The 19,979-nt window shown below is 38.1% G+C and overlaps 1 protein-coding gene and 1 long non-coding RNA gene across 4 annotated transcripts in view; one reads left to right on the top strand and one right to left on the bottom strand.

Annotated features, from left to right (window-relative positions):
* The window catches only part of LOC117484965, a 51,225-nt gene extending 39,581 nt beyond the window's left edge, over positions 1–11,644 (top strand). For both annotated transcript variants that reach the window (XR_004556180.1, XR_004556181.1), the window contains one exon: positions 9,748–11,644. This is a non-coding gene — a long non-coding RNA (uncharacterized LOC117484965). The remainder of the gene's footprint in view (positions 1–9,747) is intronic.
* Positions 11,645–14,805: 3,161 nt separating this feature from the next.
* On the bottom strand, positions 14,806–19,782 carry atp5f1c (ATP synthase F1 subunit gamma). 2 transcript variants are annotated; one of them, XM_034133477.1, is made up of 9 exons: positions 19,669–19,782; positions 19,086–19,120; positions 18,064–18,195; positions 17,734–17,938; positions 16,751–16,894; positions 16,542–16,606; positions 15,846–16,001; positions 15,338–15,434; positions 14,806–15,003 (listed from the first exon to the last, which is right to left on the bottom strand). In XM_034133477.1, the coding sequence occupies exons 1-9, from the start codon at positions 19,707–19,709 to the stop codon at positions 15,000–15,002; spliced, it is 879 nt and encodes a 292-aa protein (XP_033989368.1). In that variant the 5' UTR covers positions 19,710–19,782; the 3' UTR covers positions 14,806–14,999. The 2 variants fall into 2 exon arrangements, with proteins under 2 accessions (XP_033989368.1, XP_033989369.1); XM_034133478.1 differs by lacking the exon at positions 14,806–15,003 and having other exon boundaries at positions 15,334–15,434.
* Between the last annotated feature and the right edge of the window lie 197 nt (positions 19,783–19,979).

The raw sequence follows: 19,979 nt of genomic DNA, 5'->3' as shown, positions 1-19,979 counted from the left end.
CTTTTATAATCACATGACTTTAGTTCTCATCTAATTGCAGATATCTTTGTTTTTCCCTATGCCCTTTAGGGATATGTTGTCCATGTTGGCTTAAAGCTGCGGGTTAAAGTTCATACTTAACATTGGAAGTTTTCTGTAGTTGAGAAAACAGGGTCCATTCCTTTTGGAGTTATTCTGTATCAGCATGTCCCAACTTTTCATTAGAACTATATGCTGACAGCAATGACTTACAATTCTGAACCACATACTTTTTGTTGTTCGTTTTTATGGCTTCAAATTCCATCAAATGAAAATATTCTGAATCTCTTAACATCATTCGATAACGTATATCACCCAAATTCAGCCCATCATATATCTATAGCCACCAGATGGTTAGCTTAGCATAAAGACTGGAAGCAGGGGAAAATAACTAACCTGGCGTTGTCCAGGGGCAACAAAATCAACCAGAACGTCTACAGTTAATTAATCAACAGTTTTCTATCTCTTGGGTTTAACCCTGGTACATCCGAGTCACAGAAACTTCCCGGAGCCTCTGCCGGTTTCCTAAGAACTTGAAGTCATGACAAGACGTCCATTCCCAGAACTATTCAAGTTAACAAAGCCCAACTTGTTTATATATAGACCATTAATAAAACAAGTTTGAGTTTACAAATGCTGCAACGTCGTTCATGCAACCGCCTAGCGGTCATGCATTAGCACAAACACAACCGTAGAAACACTTGACCTCTCTGCCAAATTCTACCGAGTGGGGAAAAACTGGCCGCCCAAGGGTGGGGAAATATTTGTGGCCTGTCCGTCAGAGCGAGCTGATAATATAAATCTAAACCAAATAAACCTTTCAGAAACATAATCAGAAATCCTTTATTCGTCTCACAGCGGTGAAATGTTCAGCGTTACAACAACAAAGGAAAAAGTATAAAGAGTACATTTACATAGGAAAATAATGCTGATTTGTAAAAAATTGACATTACACTCAACTCAGTCAGTTTCAAGTTTTTGGACAAAAATAAACTTCCACGACCTGTAAATGCCCTGTAAATGCCCTGTAAATGCCCTATTACCCATGAAATACTACTGAAACCTAAACAGTCACAACTTGCCTTTGTGTGTCAGCATTAGGAGAAAGTGATTCAACAGTATTGGCTCTGATTACTCAACATCTACAGCAGAAATCAGTGGAGCCTGACTGCCTCTAAAAACAGAAGCTAGCGCTGCTGAAAGACGGGGCTGCATCGGCAGGACCGGCACGTACGCAGTTTCGCTTCCAGCTAAATAACATGAAAATGAACTCAACACACGCTTAAACTTGAGGTGAAGTGACATCATGGGAATACTCAGGAGGCAGGTTTTGTTTTTGGCAACAAACATCCATTAAACAGAATCAGAAACCTTGTATATGTTCCACAAATGTACATCAGCACAGTGCAGATAAAAGACAAAAAGATGAGTAGAATAACTTACAACTGAAATAAAGAGGCAATCACATGTTAATACAATTAAAATAAAACCAAATAAGTACACAACCAGGGTAGAAGATCAGTAGCAGCATTATACAAATGAAAGTAGCAGCTAGTTTTAAGATTAATAAATGGTCAAAAAGAAAGTGTATATACTGTAGGTGTGAGGTCTTTCTCCCTTCTTTTCACTCACTCACAAACACACACACACACACACACACACACACACACACACACACACACACACACACACACACACACACACACACACACACACACACACACACACACACACACACACACTCACACACACTCAACTGTGCACAGCCCCAGTTCTCACACCATCAGCTGTGACCTGGTTAGCTTTAAGCCGCTGTTTGAGCCTGGCCCTTAGTTGAGGTTGGCTGCTCAGACAGGGCAATAGTTTGCACTTACACACACCTACACACATAGAAGCACACGCACACAGAAACACACACACTGGCCACTGTGGCTAATTGAATGGCCAGGGCAATAGGTCCAGGTCTTTATGCTCATGGAGAGGAGCCATGAATATCTCTGTTTCATTTGGACTTGCACACTGAGGCGATGGGAAAAGTCGAAAAAAGTGTGGGAACCAACAGCTCCAGGATCTGAATATGCAACAGACAGAAACATAATGTCACCTGGATTGCTACAAAATACTTGATATTGGATAACTAGTTATTTCAGATGTAATTATTGAACTGTGTCTGTGTGTAGGTACGATATGTTCTATTGGTATATACAAAGGTTGATAGGAGAAATGTCTCTTGGAGGAGAATCTTGTTTAATTTATTACATTATCAAATTGATGTTTTTATTATAAACATTCATGTATATTAGAAAAAAATAGCACTTTATTTCAGAGAGGTCAATATTTAGGCACGGCAAGTATATTTATATTGTAAAATGTACATTGCACATTTATTCCATAAAACAATAAAAACATTAAGACAAAGTGTTACACAAACACATTATAAAATTAAATTTAAATTTGATTTCATTTCATTTCAAACCTTTATTTAACCAGATTGGTCCCATTGAGATCATAGATCTCTTTTTCAAGGGAGACCTGCAGCATATAGGTTCCACATGAAACATAAAACAATAAAGGACATCATACATTATATTAAATACATTAAAAAGCCAAGAAAAATATTGTAAAATAATCTCAAAAATATAAAAAACAAGAAGAAAAGTTTCAGTGCAGATTATAATAAGGATATTATTATGATAATGAATTGTATGTATGTATTTAAACCACAAATGTGACTAAAAAACTTACTGGACAACAACAAAAAGAAAATTAAATCTCTTTAAAGTCTAAATGTAAATCTTTTGTTTGACAGTGTGTTAATCAGTAGATTGTTAGAATAAAAAATAATTTCTACCAAACTCCAATACATGGAGTCTTATTTTCAATCTAGTTCTCAAAAAGCTTACATTTCCAAAAAAATATTCAAGTTCCTACCAGGCCATGACAATATGCAAGTGAAAGTGTAAAATGTCCGATTTAATGGGTTTTCATTTCAGGCCTTGAGGCGATCCATAGCTTCAATCGAAAAACAGCGCATCTATGTTCTGGTTCAAGACGAGTATCAGTTCAGGCACAGTATACATCTTGGCTTTTAATCATTTCCATGCATGTGTATGTTTTGTGTGTGTAAACGCTCATACATGTGTCTCTTATCTGCATTAGTAAGGGAAAGGAAGTGAAAGGACAGAGAGAAAATGGAATCTGGTAGCAGGAAAATGAAACCTGGGAGCAGGAGTTGAGGGAGAGGTGAGAGGATGGAGGCAGATATACAGAGAATAAGAGGAGCAGGAAGGAGCAAAGGGAAATTGAAATGGTGTGATGAGAGTGAGAGAAAACGGAGGGAAAAGGCAAGAGTCTGACTTATTTGATGCAATAATGTTTGCTCAATGCTCAATGGATGAGTCCCTGAATCATTCACAAACTAATGTAACAGCAAGAAATATAAGATATCGGACAGTAATGATGATCTGTTTTCCTTTTCGAGTTTCGTTAATAAGGGTTTGAGCAGAGAGTTGTGCTGTCATATAATATGATATTGATGTTGATTTTGAAACTTCACCAGTCGTTCAATGTTACATAAACCTTTATTCTCTCCCTTTCCTTTATGAAACAAAAATTAAACTGTTGACATATTTATGTTGACTATTAACTTACATACACAATTAAATGTACCTAACAAACACAAGTTTAGCCCAAAATATGATCTTTTACTAAACCTATGTAGTTTTTGTTTGAATTCACATCATTAACACATGTTTAATTCTATAAAACTACGTCGGTATGTCATGGTTCGCTACTTAACTTACTAAACTAAGTCTGCTTTTTTTTTATCCCCCAAATTACCTACATGTTTAAAACTGCCACTGTGCTTCTTTATGTGACGATGTGGGCATGAGAATAGTGCTTTAAATTACACACAAAGAGCTTAAAATGGGTAAACATGACACATTATCTATCAAACTATTACTGAATTTACCCACGCAAACATTGAACTCTTTGTCACACTATGAGACATAAACTAATTTCATAACGATGACACATGCTTCATTTGTCAGACCAAAACCAGTCGACAAATGAAGCATTTACTATAATAACCCTGTACATACTGTACAATGGCTCTCATAAGGCCAAGGAGGGGCCACAGCTTCAATTATGCTGTAAACACTGATGGGAAACCACACACACACACACACACACACACACACACACACACACACACACACACACACACACACACACACACACATAAACAAACACACACTGAAACAAGGGGGAAGTGAGCATCATTACAGCAGGACTCCACTGGAGCCACAGTTGAACACGGTCTGTTTCCACTGTCTGTAGTTACTCACTGTATTACTCAGACCTTAAACATTTTCACCCAACTCTCATATGTGACAGTTTGGTTTATTTGTATGGCCATCATGGTAGACTTGGAAATGTAACAAACACTTATGCACAAGTACCAAATGCACTGGGTTCAGTGTTTGTAGTGAATTGGTCATTTGCAAAACCTGTCCTTGGGTGTACGAAACAAAAAGGAACCACTTCACAGAATACATACTCATATAAACTACAGAATACACAAATATATTCACAGATGCAGGTGTTGTAAAAAAATATGTATTATCTTTCTTTGTGTCTTCTATGATTATATTTCCTGTCTGTTGAGTTTTATATCAATTTAAGTTGTAACTAGTATGCTACACACACACACACACACACACACACACACACACACACACACACACACACACACACACACACACACACACACACACACACACACACACACACACACACACACACACACACACACACACACACACACACACAATGTTCAACCCACTGCAGTGGTGATGATATTATGATAGTATTATACAATGGACATGCAGGGGACATGTATGTACAGTATATGAGGGGTGACAGCAGTTTGGAGGGTACATGAATGTGAGACTGCAGCTAGGAAGGTATTAAAGGGGTGAGAGAGCAGTAAGAAGGGTAAGACAAAAGATAGAGGGGTGAGACACGGGTTAGAAGGGTGAGACATCTGTAAAGAGGGTGAGACAGAGGTTGGCAGGGTTAAAATTGTTGCTTTAGCCCCTATGACTCTATTTCCCCTCCCATGGGCCTATTTTACATACCTCTCTCTTAGACCTTAACAAACATGGATCACAATTAGTGTTTAGAGAAATGATGTTTCATGTGTGTGTATGTGTGTGTGTGTGTTTGTGTGTGTGCGTGGGAGCAAACAAAAATGATTTTCTGTCAAAAAAATTGAGTTATGTGGACATGCACACACGCATTTAAGGCATTGCATGTCCTCGCACACACACACAAACACACACATGCACACACACTAAACGTCATTTCTCGAAACACTCTAATATGGTTCATTTTCAGCTATCAAAACACACATGAAAAGAGCGTTAACGCTGTCAACAAGCGAGCATGGGATGTGGAACCGTCGTTTTCATTCTCAATATGTCAAGGTTAGGGTGTATTCCAGCAGAGAGGGGGGAGAGAAGGAGAGGAAACGGGAGAGAGAGAGACAGGGTTAGAGGGGGAAGGAGTGTCGTTCTCCATCCTCTGCTCTCCAGAGAATCCCATCATGAAACGCCAAAGCACAAAGAGCTCAGAGCCTTCGACTGAAACCAAGGGACCTTTAATCTGAGAGGGGGAGCATGGCTGGGGCAACAGCGCCACCCAGCACACCCCCACGCTAACTACACACACTCTTCTTCTTCTGCCTCTTCTTCTCCTCCTCTTCTTCTTCTTCTGAAAGCCTTTATTTGTCCCACAGAGGGGACATTTACATTGTTATAGCAAAGGGGACATCACAGAAAACAGATATTAGAGTATTAAGATGCAAGGGCCAAGAGGCAAGCACACGTTAATTAAAGTACACATTCAAGGAAGTGGAACATAGAAAAAGTAATGGCAGCCAGTTATAGCGTTTTAAAATAGTATTTATTATACTTTTATTCTTCTCCTGTTTTTGTATTCTTCTTCTTTCTTCTATTTCTTCTTCTTTTTCTTCTTCTTTCTTCTACAATCCTAAACGAGGCTCTCCATATTAAAAAAAACAAAGAAAAACAAAGGGACATTTTTCAATGATCAAAAAGAGCGACGGTGAAACAATTCAAGTCAAATCCTTGCCTATTTTTGAGAAAGGCTCCCCCTCTCTCCCCCTTTAACACATGAGAGAGGTAATCAAAGCCTCAGTCTTCTTTCTGTGTGGGAATCTAACCCTTAATGGGCTCCACCAACCTCACAGCCAAGCACACACACACACACAAAATCAAACTAATTACAATTTGTCCTTTCTCTTTTGTCCTCTTCACACTGCTCCCTTTTAATTCCCACCAAGAACACACAGTTTAAAAAAAAAGGAGAAAAAAGGGGTGGTGGGTGTATGTGAGGAGTATAGCGGGGGATTTTCCAAAGTGGCACAGTAAAAACACACTGGAGTGTATATCGGCTCTCCCTCATTTAAATAAGCGCCAACACTGGTTTTCTAACAAAATATGGTACTAGTATAATAACAATGAAATAAGACCCTGTGAAAACTCGCAGCCTGCAGCAAGTATTTAAAATATCATTTAAAAAGGGCTGATCTGTAATTCAGAGCGGATATGGTATCAGACGGCGTGCTTGTCATTCCCCGCTATAATCTCCACGACGCTGAGAAACACACTGTCTGCTGGCAGCGGAGAGAGGCAGGAAGAATAGGGAGGAAGGGGGGAGGCCGGGATTTCACTACTTATTTCTCCTTCTCCTTTAGGTGCCGTTTGTCTGATATCAGCGGGGAAATCTCAGAATCTATTTTAAGAAAAATCACAGATTGGGTTGAGAAGATGGAGTGCACACATGGGAGGCTGAAGAAAAAGTTGAAAAAATGAAATTATTAGATGTGAAAGTATGATGGAAAGGTGAAGGAGGTACAAGGAGATCAACTCTTGGGCTATTTACATTATTGGGATTTGAAACAACTATTCTGATAATCCATTACTTGTTTAAGACGCTTATCCAACAGAAAGAAGACAGATTGAACAGAATATATTGGAGCCAAAACGATTTAAATAAAAACATTACTAGATTTAAAAGGATGATGGGAAGAGATAGAATCGTATAGTTTCCAATATCATACAAGCTAATGAATGACAGACTAATAAAGGAAAATTAAGGATGATAAATATGAGGATTTACTGCTTTTGTTTATCTTTTCTTGGACTGTTGGTCAGATAAAACAAGCAATTTGAAGATGTCAGTTCTCTGAATATGTGACAAATCATTGATTAATTTGAAAAATATGTAAATAAATTAATCAACGTCATTGTGGTTTTGGAAACTAAGGTTTGTCTGGATAAGTCACTTACTGCATTTTTCACAGATGTATTATTTAATAGATTAATAATCACATTACTAAATTCAATGGATTAAATTATGAGATAAATAATCATTAGGTGCAGCCTCGAGTAGAATTGTGAATGACTAAGACACACACACACCCTCTTGAATAAACACACACTGGCACACACTCCCTGGCACACACACACACACACACACACACACACACACACACACACACACACACACACACACACACACACACACACACACACACACACACACACACACACACACACACGTAAACACACATTGGGTTTTGGTTAGACGTGTGGTCTGGACAGGAAAGGACTGGGGCCGACACACACAGCAGGACACGGACCTCAGGCAGTTCACACCACACCACACACACACACACACACACACACACACACACACACACACACACACACACACACACACACACACTGCCACGCCATCCTTACCCACCTATCCTGTTGCAGTGGGGGGTCGGAACTGGCCAGACACACACATACACACAAAAACACACAGAATCATAGACATCCTCATATTCTAACACACACACGCAGTTGGCGGAAACTGGCAGTGACATGCTGTCCGGCAGAGCCATCTATCATACAGCCAGAAACACAGTAACCCAAGACATGAGTGGCAGGGGATCACACACACAAACACACACATACACACAGTGGTGGAAGAGGTGCTCAGATGTATTTCTTAAGTTAAAGTAGCTATAATACCATGTAAAAAATACTCGGTAAAAGCGCTGCTGGGACAAGATAAAAAATAACATCTTGGATAACACAATCATTGCTTTTTTGGGAGTTTTTTTAACAGATTGTTATGAAAACACTGAAAGTATATCCCCAACTTATCAGAATCAGAATACCTCAATTCGTTCCAGGGGAAATGTGCATTTGTTACAGCAAGAAAGAGAGCCAAAGACAGCTTAACCAAGAACCATGCATAAAAGAATATGAAAGATTACAAAAATTAAACAATTTACAAAATACACAAAGAGACCAGGAAGAATATTAAGACTGTTTACAGCAAAGGGATAACATGCTTTGAAACCATAAATAATTGCTCTATTTGCTCAGAGTTTCTATCCATCAAAAACACAGAATACACCTGGATCATAAATGAACTGGAAGTGTGAACTGTTGTGCTGAAGTCCTCAACACCCACTGATCAGGAGTTTCAGCTGACAAAAAATGTAGGGAAGATTGGCCAACTCATTCTAGAATTCTGAATCACACAAGTGGATATTTAAAGTGGACCTATCATGCTATATTTGAAATATATATTGTAGGGCTATACCTATATAAAACATGTCTGTGAAGTTTTTTTTTCAAAATACCAAACAGATCATGCATTTTAGCCATGCCTCATTTCGCTCTATTTACTCTTTTCCAGCCCTGTTTTTGCAAGGGCTGATTCTGTGAGAAGTCTTCTTCGCTGCTTTTGTGGCAAATCAAATCAAATCAAATCAAGTTTTATTTATATAGCACATTTTTAAAACGATTTTTGGTCGAGCCAAAGTGGTGTACATATAATAAAAATACCCTACAGTAAAGACACTTTACAGCAAATACAACAGCACAGTAGCTGGCAGACTACAGCGCCACTTACAGGCCTGGCATATGTACTACAGCGTCTCCAGCGCTTTCGAGCGGCAATGAGCTCCCCGTTTCTGACGTAAGAACAATTTCAAATCTGTATCAGCTCCGTTGCAGCCCCGTTTTTAGAGATTTGGGTATGGAGGAAAAGAGAGAGGGTTGTGTTTTCTGACACTTGGTGAGTTCCCTGACACACCGGGGACACATATTCATGTATAAAAGACGTGCATTTTGCATGATAGGTCCCCTTAAGATAATGGAATAAATAGCCTGATTATAAACTTAGGGACTCTTTTTATTAGTTGAAACATTTTTTATACTAGTATTGCCCATTTTGTTGCTTTTTGATTAAAACTGATAATGATTTACTAGCTAATTTGAAAGATTTGAACCTTTTTTTGACAGCTAATTGTTGTGTGTAATGCTTGTTTTAGCTAACCTTTTAATGGCTAAACAGAACTAAACCGCCACACTCAAAGCCAAAATTACAAACACAGTTGAAGAGAAGCTGTTTGACTGACATAGGATTACCACTAAACAGTGGCACTAAATATATGTTATCAGCAGCTTTAAAGCCCTAAATATCAGGGTCTTTATTGGCCTTTGAAAACATGTATTCTTCTCTCCCACTTCACAATCAAGCCTTCAGTCTGAGTAAGTGCCCTCTTCATTTGTAAAACGCCCATGTGAATGATACAAACCGCCACTTCCTCTGTCTAAATCTCTTCCTCTCTCTCCACAGGCCTCACCCTTCACGGCCCTCTGAAACCCGAGCCCACAGATTGATGGGGGGCCGACTCTCATTTGGACCGGGAGAAAAAGTGGCCACTTTAAGGGCAGCTACTGTATTTTAAACACCACGGGTGTTAAAGAGACTGATGAGCCTGGTGGCAGCAGTGGATGCTTGGGAACGCCATTGAGAGAAAAGGGGGTAGAGGAAGGGGGGGGAGGAGGAGGGGAATAAATCTGCGTGTTGGCGGGAATCGATCGTTTCTCCCTCTTCCCCGCGCTATCTCATCTGCAGGGGCTGAGAGCGGTTTAAACGATCCTGACCTTGTCCGACATAAATAGTCAGAAAAGTCCACAGAGCTGATAGCTTTGTGTAAGGGGGGGAGAAAAGAGGTAAGGGGACGCATTGAGATAAGAAGGGGGGGTTGAATGAGATAATGCCATAGCGTTACTACATCAGAGTCCATGTCGCTCACATGCAAAGACTTCGCCGTGGGAAAAAGCCTTGCTTCCTGTCTCCCCCTCCTTCTTCCCTATCTCTCCCTCATTCAGATCAGAAAAAGAAGGGAGTGAAGAATAACCATAGTGAAAAAAACAAGCAGGCATTTTTATATAAATACTTGGGTGTAATGATAGAATATCTTCTATCCTAGAAAGAACAAATTGAATAGATATGCAAAAGAACAAAACTAAGAATGTAGTTTCTCCTTCGCCTTAGATCTTTTTACAATCAAATGTACATCTTTGATTTTGAGTGTATTGAGTGATTTTACAGTATTGTAATACTACATCTGAAAATCTACCCAAAGATTGTAAAAACTCTATGAACCACCTCACAATAATAATGTTTTGAGGCTTGCTAACAACATTGTTTTTGATCCAAACATGTCCCAAACAGTGAATATGAATTGTTCACCATCAGGGTCCCATGAACTTTTAATAAATCATGAGTCAGGGTCCCATGATTTATTAAAAGTTAGACTTAAGCCCACTTTAGTGCACCAGTTAATACTAAAATTAAATTCAGTCAATCAAATGGACGTTAAATGGTATTGAACGTACTGTCCTCAGTGATTCTGATGTTTGGTCAAATATCAGTTTACTTGTTTTGTAATATTTGTGTGATGCTCGAAACACGTTAGACTACATCTGACAGTAAAGAATTATCATATCGTAGGAGGAGGAAAGTCTTTACTCGTCACCTTTCTCGCCATGATTACCTGAAAGAAGGATGGAGGAAGTCAATTGGCTCCCATGAACACCCCTTCTGCACTCCTGAGGAAGACGTGAGTGTTTTAAAGTAAGAAAGGAGCTCTTTTGTGCAGCGCCCCTCTTCTTTTCTTTTGAGTGTAATGCCGCTGTACCTGACAGTGGCGCTGCCCCGGGTAAAGGCAGAAATCTCTCCCTCCATTGTCACCTGTTCCTCTAATCATTTTCCGCCCTTCATGCCACAATGGAGGAGGGCGATAACGATAACGAGGTGAAGCTAATACAGAGCGGCGGCGGGGCCCCTGAACACAATGATCAGATGTCTTCACTCGTTCTGCACACTCACACACCGTTATACCTTTTAATGCAGAACTACACACATTTAGTATTTTCTCTTCAGTCAGACTCACACAGCCATTTCATTAGAGCGCAAACTGTCAAACCACCCTCACATACAGCTTCACACTTTACACAGTTTCATTGTGAAATATAATAACAGAATAATAACATTGTGTATTTTTTTTCTGTGCTTTGTTTGAAGTAGTGGCTTTTAACTGGCTGCTGGTTTGAGTCCTGGTATTGCGTAGCAAAATGTCTGAAAAGCAGGGCCTCAACGCTAACCTGGTTACCATGATCTTTGTGCCAAAAGCAAACATATAAGGTCTTAAACTGTGAGATGAAGATTAAAGATCGAGTTATATGTCAGCTTTATAAAGTAAAAAATAAATAAAAATGTGTTTTAATATTGAGTGTGTGCTCTGTTTTTCGAGTGTGTGCTCTGTTTTTCTTCCAAGCATCCAGACAAAGATTTGCTATTCTCCATACTTCGTACCATCCATCTGGCATACAAATGTAACTTCCCAAATTAGCTCTTTCACAATTGTTACCTTTGCAGAATTCCCAAAATGATAAAGCCCCTGTTCCCTCACCCTTCCTCACCCTTCCTCACCCAAAAGCATGTGATGTTGTATCGCCGGGACTCAGCAGCGAGGGGGAGATGAGAAGGCTGCTGCTCTGCGACTGTTTATCAGAGTCTGGCATCGCTGTAATTTCAGTGTTCAGATGCAATCGCTCCGCACTCCCCTCAGGAGTAAACAATAACAAGCACAAATACAATAGACAAACAAGGCCTGCAGGACATGTATGCACACACAAACATACATCTATACGCACAAACACAATTGCACAAATGCATACTCCTGCAAACGGACATGCAAACAATAATTAATGCATAACAAAATATCCTTGTGTTTTGTTTTCTATCTTCGTATGGAAGTAACTGTTGCTAGAAACCTAAATGTTTATTTTTGTTTCTGCGATTACATGCAAAGCCATAAGATCTCTGCAAAAAGACTGCACTTAAACAGATATTTCATATGAGTATAGTAGATCAGAAGACACTGTTATGTTGCTAATCCCTTTGAGTTTTAGGTTGCAGTTTCAAACTGACAACACTCATTTGTTATCAGACAGTGCCGCCTGGTGGACACCTAGTGAACCACACTGCCTTCAACTGCAGTGACATTATGTAATATGAAGCTACAAATGATAAAGTTATTCATTGATGCCTGCATTAAAATAATGCAAGTCATATAAATAGAAATAATATTATATTTCGTAAAAAATGTCAATATACAGTACCAGTCAAAAGTTTGGACACACCTTCTCATTCAATGGTTTTTGTTTATTTTAATTGGTTTCTACTTTGTAGATTAATACTGAAGAACACATGAAACTATGAAAGAACATATATGGAATTATCTAGTTAACAAAAAAGTGTTAACAAATCCAGAATATGATTTATATTTTATATTCTTCAAAGTAGCCCCGTTTTGCCTTGATGACAGCTTTGCACACTCTTGGCTTCTCTCAGTCAGCTTCATGAGGTCGTCACCTGGAATTGTTTTCAATTAACACGTGTGCCTTGTCAAGAGTCAATTTGTGGAATGACTTGCCTTCTTAATGGGTTTGAGACCATCAGTTGTGTTGGTCTCACAGTGGAAAGCCCTATTTGACTATAGTAATCCATATTATGGCAAGAACCACTCAACTCAGTGAAGAGAAACGACCGTCCATCATTACTTTAAGAAATGAAGGCCAGTCGATCCGGAAAATGTCAAGAACTTTGAATTTATCCTCAAATGCAGTCTCAAAAACCATCGAACGCTATGATGAAACTGGCTCTCATGAGGACCCCCCCAGGAAAGAAAGATCAAGAGTTACCTCAGTTACCAGCCTCAGAAACCGCAAATTAAAGCACCTCAGATTAGAGCCCACATAAATTATCACAGAGCTCAAGTAGCAGACAAATCTCAACATCCACTGTTCACAGGAAACTGCGAAAATCAGGCATTCATGGTCCAATTGATGCAAAGAAGCCACTACTGATGATGAACAACAAGAAGAAGAGAGGGGGGGGGGGGGGGCTTTGCTGGTGACACTGTTGGTGATGTATTCAGAATTCAAGGCATACTTAACCAGCATGTCTACCACAGCATTCTGCAGTAGTCAGCAAAATATGAATCATATTCTGGATTTTTTAACACTTTTTTGTTTACTAGATAATTCCATATGTGTTCTTTTATAGTTTTGATGTCTTCAGTATAAATCTACAATGTAGAAAACATTTAAATAAATAAAAAACTTCAAATGAGAAGGTGTCCAAACTTTTGATTGGTATGACTTTTGACTTTTGACTTGATATGTAAAAAAAACATCAGAACAAAAGACAGTATAGGATTTTGAAAAAAGTATAGTATGGTATGCCCAAAAATCAGAACAAATGACAAAGTTTTCATGTCAAAAAAGTCCTAGTTTAGTATGTTAAAAATGTATTTGAAAACAACATTGTATAATATGTGGAAAAATGAGAGAAAACATAAATAGTATGTATGTCGAAAAAAAAGTCATAGGACAGAATGTGTAATAGAACAACGACATAATATAGAATGTCGAAAAAAAAAAAAAACGACACAGTATACTGTATGTCGGAAACTTCTGTCGAGAACCTACTTTTTATATATGGATATAAACTATTATACAAACTTCACATTTTAGATAAGGGTCCACCCTTATATAACATTTGTACTTTTTTGATAATGTTCCCCCCTTTTGTCTACAACTAGGTTTTATGATAAGTCTTATATACACTTTAATTCTTTTTTAGATAAGGGTCACCCTTTATTTCCGGAACTAACTTTGTAGATAAGGATCCCCCTTATATATATTATACTTTTTTGATAAGGGTTAGCCCCTATGTCCGGTATCATTTTTTAATAAGGGTCCCTTATAGCTTTTTCAGATTTCCCAACATATACTATTTAATTAAAATATTTTCGACATACGATGTATTTCTCATATTTTCGATATAGTATGTCGAAAATATGATAAACTAAATAGTATAGTAAAAACGACAGTCTAGTATGTCATCAATGAGAAAAAACTAAATAGTATAGCAAGACGAAAAATATGAAAACAACCACATTTGTGTCGTGTTTGAAGTGTTCTTGAGTAAATATTGCTTGGGTTCAATCTGTGTGCGTGTCACTTTTTACAATTAAAGCAACTCGGCAAAACACGAAAAATACTTCTTAAGTCAGGAACTCCCAAAACACTTGTCATTGGCTTCACATTTATTGAGTAAATAGTTGTTGGTCTCTTTGTTCATGCCAGATTCCATCCTCTGTGCCACAGCTGATAATTATAATATCCAGAGTTGTAACCGTATTTCTATATAAAGAAATGTCATAACAGAAACATATACAATTAATAATCTAAGACAATGCCTTTTAAATATATTTTAAAATTGTAATTAAGTCCCATGTTGCGAGGAAGAGTTCCATGAATGTGATGCCTCAACATATACATTTACAGTAATCAGCATTTATTGTGAGGAAAGAGATACAGGGACTGATGAAAAGCATGATGGTTCTGTAAGAGGTTTATTTTTCTCCATATATTTTACAAATAGAAGCACAAATGTTCATAGACACTCTGGACGACACGTCTGAAGTTCTTTGAAGAGCTATAGGTAATGGGAACGAAGATCCTGCCCGTTTATCTGCAAAGAAAGAAATTGAAGTAAGAACACAAACAGCAAGAACTCAGCTAGGGGAACTCGGAGGGATACTAAAAACCACACTACTGTCTAGACTATTTCAAATGTTTTGTGCGCACACTTCTACATGAGAAGCTGTTCACACTCGCCAACCAGTGATGCTTACTTTACAGCCTACAATGTAACCTCCGCTTTTAAAACACATCAGTTCCTTAGTTCAGCAAAGGGTTAGAAGACGGATGACAAAAGGTTTATTATAACCATTAGATTGTGAAAAGTTAGTAGAGTGGTGGAAAAAGTGTTGAGTCACTGAGGTGAAATCTGTAAATGTACTTACAGAGCGGCAGCTCCAGAGATGATCTCGATGAGCTCCTTGGTGATGACCGCTTGTCTGGTACGGTTGAAGGTGAGGGTCAGCCTGTCAATCATCTCAGCTGAAAAGAGAGAAAAACGTCCATCACATCAAAATATAAAACTTTATTGTGAAAGAGTGAAATCCTAAAGCATAACTCGGTACTGAATACTCGTTTCAAACAAGCAGGACAAGATGTGAAAAGTCATGACCGTGACAATATATAGGTCCAAACCCCTGTTTCCTACAGTTAATTAAATGAATGAAAATGATTACATTAAAACGGAATTAGGGAAATGTGGCCTAATATTCTGATTCCGGCCTCTGAAACGAGTGTATTTGCTTGTTTTCTTCGTCAGACATCATTGTAAAGTAAAGATTTTACAGCACAAAGATGACCAAATATAACAAGACGACACATCGTCAGCACATCCTATTCCTACAAATTCTCTATATGCCCTGTTGTCTATATAGACAGGAAGTGAAGTCTCACAGGCGTTCTTGCTGGCGCTGTCCATGGCGGTCATCCTGGCGCTCTGCTCGGCGGTGGTGGATTCCTTCATGGCCATGTAGATGATGTTGACCATGGCAAACTCCTGGTAGCTCCTCAGCACGTCAGCATCAATGTCATCATAGACACTCATGCTCTCTGTGAGAGGAAGGAACACATAAGTTCAGGATATATCTGTAGGAGACACTTGAGGATCTCTGCATACCGTTTGATAAATATAGTATGTTCAAGTTTATCAGAAATATTGTTTTAAGTCATAGTTTAGAATTACGAAGAGCGTCATAGTATCGTATGTCAGGAAATATGAAAAGGTCATAGTAAAGTATATCAAAGTATTGTGAAATAGTCTTAATATAACAAGTAAAACATTTCATGTACAGTTTGTTTGTAATATTCTACACAAAAAAACAAACAGTATAATGACAAATATTGTGGAAAAACTCAGTATAGTATGTCAGGAGAGAAAAAAGACATTGTATAGTATGTGGACATTTAAAAAGAAATCCTACTATAGTATGTTGAAAAAGTATAGTATTGTCATAGTATTGCATGTCAAAAAATATAAAAATGTCATATTAAAGAGGGTCGAAATATAATGTGGCGGATGTCATTGTATCATGTCAAAAGAAATATAAAAGCCATCGTAAAGTCATAGTAAAAAATAAAAATAAACTTTACCTGCATTAGCAACAGTTTCTGGGGAAAACAGAGGCTTCGACTCCGTCTTGTAGGAGATAACAGACCTGCATCAGAGAAATTGGGAGATTTAATCTATAAACATAATACAGTATTTTAAAACAAGTCGAACTCTGCTTGCTCATCTCTAAATGTTTTTTTACACAAATCCAAATAAAGAAAAACATTTTTTAAAAAGGTGTGCATCATACTTGAATCGGTTGAAGATGACAGAGGCCTTGTCATATTCGTATCCCAGGTTGAGCACCTCGGTGGCGACCGCTGAGGCGTCTCCAAAGCTGGGGGGCTTGCGGCCGACCTCCTTGCAGCTCAGCAGGATGTGCTTTCCATGAGTTCTGATGAGGAACAACAGGTATTATTTACACAATAAAACAATCGTTACTTGAACTACATTTTTGATTTTCTGCTAAATATGAATTGGTAAAAGATCCATGAAGGTTTGAACCAGGATTTCTTAATCGTTTCATTCCCATTACCACATTTTAAAGTGGCACTAGAGAACTTCTTTGCTTTAATGTATAATATTTGTTGATTGCACTGTGTAATGTCTAAAGAAAGATACAACTTTTAGCATTGTCATTTGTTCGACATAAGCCTCACTTGACAATGCAAAGGTCTGCCACAAGGTCGCGTAGTCCTGGGAAAATGGAGGCTCAGTTACCAGCTAATGCTGTTTTTCTGCCTTTTAAATAAGGAGATGTTATGCTTCTTTGTGTTATTTTATAGTAAAGTAAATATATTTGTTTTTAAAGCATCAAATTAAGACACCACCTTGGACTTTGAGAAACTAGGGTGGAAATGTAGCACTATTTTCTAACATTTTATTTGCAAACGACCTCATTTCGATGTAGTGAAACTGAGCCATTTATCGTTTCACCCAAGCAATTAAAAGTTCAAAGATGAACTTTGATATAAACTGTAACATAAGATAAAATGGAAATGTATACTTTTAAAGTGTCCATTAAAAACATTGACGACAGGGAAGCAACAGTTCATCTTATTTTCCATTATCTTTGCAACATTCTGAACCATCAAAGCCTGAGCCTCCAGCTCAATATCACCAATTTGTTGCTGCTGATAAACAAAGTAATTAGCTAAATATCTGCTCAGAAATGCCCAACATGACTTGTGTTTTTCATCAATGTAATAAATTAATGAACATTTCCATTGGTACCTTTTCAGCAGGGCTCTCAGCTTGTCTCCCACATTGATCACCATGACCTCCGTGCCAGGGCGGGAAAGGGCGATCTGGCTCTTGATGGCCCTGCCCACGTTAGAGTGGACGGCGCCGCAGAGTCCACGGTCAGAACTCACACCAATGATCAGATGCTTGTTGACCTTCTCTTCGGCTACTTGGATGTCGGTCTTCTCGTAAAGGGCTGGGGAGCGGGGAGCAGAGAGGATATTTAATCCAGGGATATAGATTAGTTAAACACACTATTAAGAGTTAAATCCTAATCATGAGGAGTTTAAAATAACACTAAGGAGGCCAGGTGTAACGTACCCAGAGCACCAGCACCGTAGACCCTGGATGGCTTCAGCGCCCTCTCAGCACGAGCATACTTGGCAGCGGCCACCATCTTCATGGACTTGGTGATTTTCTGGATGTTCTTGATGGACTTCAACCGAATGGTGACTAGAGAGAATAGAGGATACAAGTGTCAGACTAACACATATTTACATTTTATTTTTTTTTAAAAGGTACTTAAACATACCAACTATTTCAGACAGTTGAAGCTTTAATCATCACATTTAAATGTATACTATTACAATGTAGTTATATAGCCCATTTATAGCCCCACATGTTATAACATCACAATATACATTTGTCTCTAAAGAAAAGTGCTTTAAAAGTTTCTAAAGATAAACAAACATTAATGAATCAAATAAATAAAAAAACGACATGGACACTCCATCAACAAAATTATGTGAATATATAATACAAGTTTATAGAATTAATTTATGCAAAGTGCAAATAATGTATAAAGTCACATTATTTATTATACCCGCTGCTTATATGACCTTAGACTGAAAGACACAAAAATACAAGAAAGTTTCATTTCAAATATATATATTTGTGTTGTTGTTGAACACAGGCAATATTTAGTGAATCACTAGTATTTGGTAAACAATTTAGCATGTTAAAGTTGTTTAATGTTTGCAATATACAAGTTGTGCTCCAGGTGCCTGCACAATAACCTTCAACCAAAATAGACCGCAGTGGGCAGATGAATGTAATGATCCTCTTAGCTTGAAATTCAATATATAAAATGCATGTGAAACATTTCATTTGTCAAATAAAATATATGAATACAGTGTGTGGCATGTCGTGTCTTACAGCCAATGGGCGAATCCATGTAAATAATTGTAAAATTAGAGAATTTAAATGGTCATTTCCAGTATAGCGTGGCCTAGATTATTCCTATTCTGCATCAGGCGTGTTATCATTAGGAAATTATAGTGTGTAACATGTTGTTTAGCTGTTGTCTTTACATATTTACAGGAGTAGTTTACTAAAGTACTTACTGTCCTTCAAGGTAGCCATGTTCCTGACCTGCCCACTGTGAACAGAACAAGTGTATTTAAGCTGTTGCTGCAAACATTGTCAACATCATTAATAACAACATACATACAAAGAGTAATTGTTATCATGTTATCATAGATTGATTCAAACTGAAACGTTTAGGACATTTATTTGGCTGCTTGCTAACGCTGCAAGTGTGCTAGCAGTGGTTAGCTTGGATTCGATGCACTAATAAGCTTAGATCGTAAACACTTTTGCTGAGACTGTGTCTCACATGTAGGAAATACACATTTCTGAGAAATGTATATGTGAAACGCTAACTCGTTGCAAGTTTTTTGGCACAATGTCGGAATGTTTAAACTAGTAAATGTCAGCTTAGCTAGCAATAGCTTGTCTGAACTGTGCAGCACACCACTGTCATTCATTAGCTGCGGCCTCCACGTTAGCATGTCCTTGCATTCAAAAACTGCATTTATCACAGACTTGAAGTTTCACAATACCTCTAATCACACATCACATGTAGAACATACAATGAACATAGCATCAAATACTGATGTGAAATTGTTTAAACAGCTTTGACATTACCATTGTGGGGAGAACACCAACGCGCTGGTCCTGGCGAACATGGTTACTGCTATGAAGGTCAGACACACAGAACTGCGCAAGCGTAAACTGAAGGTAAAATGGAAGAATGATGCCTTCATGGACTGCCAGCAACATCCGGTAGAATGCGTTCCACACCTATTTTTAGAGATGGAAGAAGTATTTGGATAACTTGCCTAAAATAGAAGAATAAAAGTAACAATGCGACAGTGTAGAATAGTTATATGGTAGAGAGTAAAAGTAATAATTAATGGAATCATGAGGGTGCATAACAAATTATCGATCTGTAAAAG

The sequence above is a fragment of the Trematomus bernacchii genome, unplaced genomic scaffold, assembly GCF_902827165.1.
Source record: "Trematomus bernacchii unplaced genomic scaffold, fTreBer1.1, whole genome shotgun sequence".
NCBI classification, from domain to species: domain Eukaryota; kingdom Metazoa; phylum Chordata; class Actinopteri; order Perciformes; family Nototheniidae; genus Trematomus; species Trematomus bernacchii.
The sequence above is the reverse complement of the archived record's forward strand: the minus strand, read 5'-3'. Positions and strand labels throughout refer to the sequence as shown.

Excerpts from the sequence above, each read along its gene's own strand:
- atp5f1c (XM_034133477.1), bottom strand. The coding sequence starts at position 19,709 with ATGTTCGCCAGGACCAGCGCGTTGGTGTTCTCCCCACAATG. Across the intron at positions 16,895-17,733 it reads CTGAGAGCCCTGCTGAAAAG|AACTCATGGAAAGCACATCC; the intron begins GTACCAATGGAA and ends GTTCCTCATCAG. Across the intron at positions 16,002-16,541 it reads AGAAACTGTTGCTAATGCAG|AGAGCATGAGTGTCTATGAT; the intron begins GTAAAGTTTATT and ends TTCCTCTCACAG.